Source organism: Theobroma umbraticum, unplaced genomic scaffold, assembly GCF_002168275.2.
Source record: "Theobroma umbraticum cultivar Fairchild unplaced genomic scaffold, ASM216827v3 scaffold_56.0, whole genome shotgun sequence".
Taxonomy (NCBI): Eukaryota; Viridiplantae; Streptophyta; class Magnoliopsida; order Malvales; family Malvaceae; genus Theobroma; species Theobroma umbraticum.
Genome location: NW_018397256.1, coordinates 4,776,927 through 4,784,404, shown reverse-complemented (window position 1 = coordinate 4,784,404; position 7,478 = coordinate 4,776,927). Strand labels below are relative to the sequence as shown.

At 32.6% G+C, this 7,478-nt stretch overlaps 1 protein-coding gene across 1 annotated transcript; it reads right to left on the bottom strand.

Moving 5' to 3' along the window:
- Positions 1-2,572: 2,572 nt before the first annotated feature.
- LOC110410579 (putative xyloglucan endotransglucosylase/hydrolase protein 23) lies at positions 2,573-3,870 on the bottom strand. The gene is made up of 3 exons (XM_021420348.2): positions 3,515-3,870; positions 3,221-3,414; positions 2,573-3,124 (listed from the first exon to the last, which is right to left on the bottom strand). The coding sequence occupies exons 1-3, from the start codon at positions 3,800-3,802 to the stop codon at positions 2,725-2,727; spliced, it is 882 nt and encodes a 293-aa protein (XP_021276023.1). The 5' UTR covers positions 3,803-3,870; the 3' UTR covers positions 2,573-2,724.
- Between the last annotated feature and the right edge of the window lie 3,608 nt (positions 3,871-7,478).

The window sequence follows — 7,478 nt, the reverse complement described above, 5'->3', positions numbered from 1 at the left end:
AATAATAAAAGTAATATAATTGGTAACTAAATTATCATTTTATTATTTTATATGAATTAGTATTATTAATTTATTTAGTATTAAATAATCAATTAATTAATATTTTTAAATTATATTTTATTAAATTTTATAATGCATTAATAAAGAATACAAAATTAAAATTATATTGAATAATATAGTATAAAATTATCTTATTAAATTTCTTCTATTCAATATGGTTAAGTAATATTAAATATTCGATTAAACAATAAGTTTAGATTATTTAATATTAAATTCTATTACGCACACAATACTAAATAATATAATTTAAAGATTATATTTGATAATATTATCGAATCATTTTTAAGATAATAATATTTAATAATATTATTGATTATTGGCATTAATAATTAATATATAATATAAAATTATAATAAGTTATCGGTAGGGGTGAGCAATTGGTTGGTTTTATTAGTTCCGTTTGTTATATCTAAAAACCAAATGGACCAAACATTTTTAAAAAAATCAACGAAACTTAAAAGGACGATCAAATTGACCAAACATCGAATTAATTTGATCGATTTGATTTTGGATCAAAAAAACTAAAATTTTTTCACTTTTTTCTTTTTCAAATTGTAATATTGAAATTTATAAAATCCATCTATAATTTTAAAACTCACAAATAATTTAAAAATTAAGAAATATAACATTTGTGCTTTCACTTACATAATTAATTATGTCTTTTCTAATAATCCATCAAATTAACATTCAACAGTTTCAACTTCTAAGTTCTAACGTTCAAGATTTAACATAACAAAGATAATAAAATTAATATCCACAAAATTAGACTATCTAACATAAGACAATCCGCAATCGCATATCATTAACTTAGTAATAGAAAATATATATTTAAAAATATTATTATTATTATTATTATTAGTTTGATATTTTGGTTAGTTCAATCTAAAAATTTTATAACAAAAATTGACCAAATAAGTCAATTGGACCAAATTTTTTAGAACAATCAGACCTCATCTTTGTTAATCCCAAAACGAGTGCTAAAGAGGGGTAAATAACACTTTAAAACTATTTTGAAGGTAAATTTAGAAATTTGAAAACTGTTTGGAAGATTTAAGATGGATGGTTAAGGACTTGTGAACATTAGTGAACACCAAGTAAAGAAATGTTAAAAGAAATGTATAAAACAGAATATTTATAGTGGTTTGATTCACCTGACTTACTTCCACTATCTTGATCTTCCTAATCAAGGATTTTCAATCGAACTTCACTAAAACCAGTAGAATTAACAGCTTCCACTAAGCTTTTATAAGGTGAATTTTTAACCCAAGCTCAAAACCCTTTTATAGCAAGTCCTAAGCTTTCCTTAGCTTAGACTACCCTTTAGAGTGTCTCGCACACTCTTACCAAACAAGAAATAGAAAATAAAAGGAAATACAAATGATCACCTAGCTGATTTAAGTCATACAAACTTCAGCACAAACACTTTCACAAAGATAAGAGTGGAATACAAGTGTTAAGATAAAGTTTTTGGATGTTTTAAGCTCAAAATCACTTTTGGTTGCTTCTTTATATGATTTTTGATTATTGGAGAAGATTTAAATACTTGAGAAACTTATTCTAGCCATTAGAGATAGTTTCTAACCGTTACTAGCTGTTATTTTGCCTTCTAGCAACTCTTTTCAAATAGACAGATAATGTTCCGTTAATTGGTTACAGGCATACTCTAACCAATTGCAACTTCTCTGCCTTACAATGTCTTGCAGTTGTGCACACTATGTTAATCGATTAAAGGAGATTCTAACCAATTATAAACTTTCTATTTTTATTTTTCTCTACACAGCAGTCTTTCTTTAATTGGTTAGCTTTCCCTAAAACTAGTAGAGGCTTCATTTCCTTCAACCTTAATTGAGTAAAATTAGCTTTAACCAATTAAAACTTCTTCAAATTTGAATTTTCCCATTTTGGCTCTCTTTAACAGTCAACCTTCTTTCAAATTTGATTTTGATACTTAAAAGTACTAAAGCTTTGTGTTTTAATCAATCAACCAAACTTGTTAATCGCTTAGCATGCCTTTGTTTTAAGCATCCAGCATCTTCTTAATTAGTTAAGCCTAATGTGAATTAATTAAGACTCTTTTATCTTGCTTTAACCCAACGCCCAGTTTTGCTTTAACTGGTTAAGGCTCTATGTTAATGAATTAACAACATGCTGTCTTCACTAAGTCTTTTCTTATTTGCTTCTTTAACTAATTAACCAATCTTATAATTAAGCAAACTTCTTGACTTGCTTCCAAACAGCAAATATATTAAAAGTTTTAAACTTTGTTTTACACACTTAAATAAAATAATTAGATATCAAAGAATAAGAATATTTTGTTATTATAAAAAACATATAGAGTCAACAATCATTTTACCCAAATTACATTTAGTTGAATTGGGTCATTACTCTGATGTAATTTTACTCAACCCTAATTATTGGTCTGACTATTTGGTACAAGAAATTAAAATCTGAGTACTAACATTAAGCATTTTTTTTAGTTCTCACACTGAACACTTCCCTATATCAGTATAGCTATAGGCTTTCAAGGAACAAATGAAAAGTGCATTAGTTTCAAATTTTATTTATAGAATTATAGTATATGATCATACAAATAACTTTATGGTATCAACTTTGCTTAAAGAATTACACTACAAAATGTTCTCGCTGAAACGACTTCATCTTATTCTATTTTCTATTAGTAACAGTGCATTCAACAGGGAGGCCCTGAGGGAAACGTTTTGCGTCTTTGCAATAATTGTAAACCATGTAATTCCTTAGCACCCATTTTAGCACTTTTTGTGCAGAAGAATCCAGCTCTTGTGAAAACCAGGCATGATTAGAAGATGAATTTGAACTGCAAGAAGATACTCCATTAGACCAGATGCAAGCATTGGCATTGAAGTTCCTGAAAGAAGCCGTAAAGGGGGCTTGGCTCCAGTCTGTCTTAATGAGGCCTCCTCTCGTGGCCCAGTCATCAGCATTCCAGAGGCTAGAGTACAATTTCATGGGTTGGTTTTTTGGGTATGGAACACCAGCAGGCTCCAGGTTTTTGAACTCCCTGATTGGTCTACCATCTACATAGAAACTGCAACAAAGAAAATATAAGTTATTGCAAAGTTGAGATATATTTACATGATAATTATACAGGGCTTAGATGGCATGTTGATTTTTGTATACTTACATAATGTGTTCAGGGTTCCAGAGAATTGAGTAGGTGTGAAAATCAGCAGTTGGGTCGAACCAGAGGTAGAATTGTTGCTCTCTGTCACCTTTACCATTTGTATAAACATTAGTGTGGACAATAAAAGGATCACCACTTAGGTTCCCCAAGAACTCAAAATCTATCTCATCCCATGATGATCCTTGAGATTTTAGCTGCAGGACACAAGAATTAATGTGTTACCACTGAACAGAACAATAGAATTTGTCCAAAAATTTTGAATTGACACGGGAACTGTCTGGAAAAGTTGCTTACATAGTAGGCAGTGACGGTCCCAGCAGAGTTGCCAGGCACAAGTTTGAGTTGCATATCAAGCTTTCCATACAGATATTCGTTCCTGGATTGGAAGCCTGAGCCAGAGGCTTTATCAAGGGAGAGAGTGAGGAGCTGCCCACCGTTGAGAATTTTTCCACGACCATCTCCCCATGTGATATCAACATCCTGGTAGAAGTTGCCAGCAGAAGCAACCATGAAAGTTTCAACCATAAGAAAAGTAATCAGGAACATTTCTAGTGCATTTGGATGAGAGGAAACTGTATCCATTGACTATAGTTGATGGTGGAAATAACTACAGAAAACGGAGTTTAGGCATAGACAATTGATTGATAAGTTTGAATTGTCACACACTGAAAACTTTGAGCTTGTGGATATTTATAGGGCTGTGAGCAATGTTGGGAATGTTACTTGAATATTGAAAGTTGGTTGGTGGGGTGATCTAGGAACTGAACAGCTGGATGGCATAAACAAGCACATTGAAAAATGGGCAACCTTATCATAATTATAGTCAGTCCAATTAAATGCAGCTTCTTGGACCAATATTTTATAAGAGAATAAGCACAGTTGCTGCCTAGGTTGTAATGCCAACCTACCCCTGTCCACAAATTAAATAAGCGTGCGAGTATATTTCGAACCAGTCATCAGTTGCCAGGGCAAGCACCTAATAGTTGTTTTCTAGTAGCTTCTTTCGTAGACGGGGAGACGATGGAGTGTTTATTTTCTTGCAGAGATTTCCTTCTCTGAATTCTAGAAAAATTCCTCCAGTTCTGGAGGCCAGAGTTCAGGTTACGGCCCGCAGACAGATAAGAGCTGAAAGAGCAAATTGCATTGGATTCTGTTGGGTTTGGAAAAACAGGCCATTTTGTTCATACCCTAAGGCCTAAACGCAATTAAAAAATATAAAACTAAAACTTGAAACTTTAATTATAAATTCAAAAGCGAAATACATCTTATCTTTAATTCACATTCTTAAATTTTAAAAATGAATACCTGTCTCAAATACTAAACAACATTAACGAATGTGATCTCATTATTATACATATCTTTGTTAATTAATGCATTGCAACTCAGTTAGATAATAAGTTCGAAAAAATAAATCCGATTAGCCAAAATGAGCTACGTCTGAAAAGATCCAAGAACCAAAAATCTCCCAAATTCAATCAAAACCATTGTAAGTGCTTGAAAGTTATTGATAAGGAAAATGACGAGTTTGAAATCAGCAAAAAAGTTATTGCAGTGGTTATATAGTTAATATAGCTGGAATCCATTTTCCATTCATATTCCTTATCAAACGCTACAGAGCAGATAGATTTCCATGTCTGCCTCTCAAATTATTGAATCAAAGAAAGCAGAATATTTGTGAATATAGAGAAAACTAAGGCTTTAGCCCTGATCAGGCTAGAGCCCAATAGCAAGAAATTAGCTAAAACGTATTTTTACTAGGCCACGGAATTTCGTAGTCCCATCTTTCATCAACCTCATCATATGCATATAAGCCGTATATTCCGACTGACCAATTACACCATTTATAGCACTCACGCCTCCTAACCTCTTGGGTCGAGTCAAACACCACGAAATGCCCTCTCCTTGGCTTCCCTCCATCGTTGAACTCCATGTCACATTCAATTTTCATATGCTTGAATGGAATTATTTCCAAAAACTCCCACCTGAATTCCTCTTTGTATTTTAAATTATGTGTACCCAATCTACCACCATTGCACCAGCAACGGACCATCAAAGGCTCTTTGGTTTTCGAGCCAATTTACAATGTGTAAGTGTCTTTGGCCAGGGTAGAATCCGAGGGATGGCTCAAATCTAGCCAGTGATGCAACAAGGAAGAATGCAAGAATGTTGTTGAGCTTCGGAGAACTCATTTTGCTGTTTTCCTTATAATTCGGTATACAACCCTGCCAAGAGATAGGAAAACAGTGAAAACTGGAAGCCCTGTTTGCTGCCTGTTTCTGCAATTTTTGCTCCTACACCAGAAATGAGTGAATAAGTGCAGATTAAAGAAAAATCAATCTTTTATCTTCAATATTTTCTCATTGCTAGATTATGCTTTAAAGATATAAACTTATTTACCTTTAGCCCGTCCTGCTACATGATTGCATATTAAGCCATTGCATGATGGATTTTTAGCCATTTCTTGAACCCCACAAAATCATACTGATATCTATTAACATGTAAGAGCAATTGTTTCAAGTTCATTCATAATCATGGCCACAAAATTTTCAAGTAACACATCGGATCATCTATATATATTTGGATTAACAGGGAACAAGGTCCGATGAGCAATGGAAACAAACTAATTGGGGTTAAGACTATCAAAATTAAAGCATCGAAAAGGTAAAGGATACGAACAAGACATAACTGCATGAGATTTAAAACGTGAAATGATAAAACAGAAACTTTAGAATGAAGAAAAAGCTTCATGGATACCCTTAAGTTTATCAGATGTAGCAGCGCAGGGAGAGGCGAAGGCAAACTTGTGGTATGACTTCAACATAGGTTTCATTAATTTAATTTGTTGTCCCTTCCAGTTGAGGCTGGGAATCAACAGAGAACTTGGACAAATCCTTGCATATATCATGCGATGAAAACAAAAATTACTAACTCCTTTCTGTGAGGAGGATCGTCCATTTTTCTTTCCTCCTTTGCTATTTTCTTTTTGGGCTTCTCCCTCGTCTCCCACCCAATTAGTGATTCATATAAATCACCCACAATTTCCTTTTTATGAGCATATTACCTACAATAAAGTAGTATAGTCACAGAAATTCTGACTTCTTTTCCGTTAACTTGGACATAAATTTGACATTTTTGGATACAATCCCTTGATAAGATATACTTATATGAATTTAAACGAATTAGGATTTTATATAATCATGTTTGTGTCGTAATTATACTATTGTGTTATGCAAGTTGATATATACCTATAACCTGTATATGACTCATCTATACATGTTTAATTAATTAATCATATTAGTAAGTCATATTACTCAACATATCCAATGCATTCAAATTTATTTATTGAATAATTAATATTTTAAATAAACAATTTATCATGCTTAAACAAGTTAATCAAGCCTACATGAATGAACCGCATCATTTGTAAATATGTTAATTTTATTTTAATGTATTAATTGTATTATCTGATACAACTCCTGTAGCAAATACGTTGTTAATTGTGTCCATGCCGGATCTGCTTATCAATTATACTCCTACTTTGCCAATATTAGTAGTTGCCTGCCTTTCTGTTACTATATGTACATTAATCCTTTTACAAATGGATCAAATAAGCTTGCTCACTGCCATGGGCCAACATGATAGCTCAGCCCAGTAAAAGATGAAAAGGAATGGTCCTGTAGCCCAGGGTCACATCCAGTTAGCTGCCATCAAATTTTTAGAATTACATCAATAGAAAAAAGTAGAATTTCGTGCTTAATTTGTTATATATGAGTAAAATTTTTTATTTCTTCATAAATAATAATTATATATAGTTCTTTATTCAAATATAATACAAATTTTATTTTTTCTTTCACAAACAAAAAGTAGAGCAATAAAAATAGCAATAATTTTAAATTCAAGCTTTTGTACTTTCCAAGTAAATAGATATATGCTACGCTACTGCTTGCAGTTTGCAATAGGTGTATGGTAATTAAGATTTTGATTATTGAGTGTACAACCCAAGTAATGTGGTCAGTCTTCTATTAATCCAACTAAAGGCTCGGCATTCACAAGGTCAAAAGCCTGTCTTCAGCCATGGCACCGCGTGTTACAAAGCCATGGCTATAGGCTGTCACTTGTGTGCCATGCGCATTCCTTAAAGACCTTGACCGCTGCTCCTCCTTGCCACCTGTTCGAGCCCGCTCTTTCTGTGCTTCATCAAGCCCCCACCACTCAAAATGCCACATGAACCTTATGCCCTCTTTGTCATATGTATATG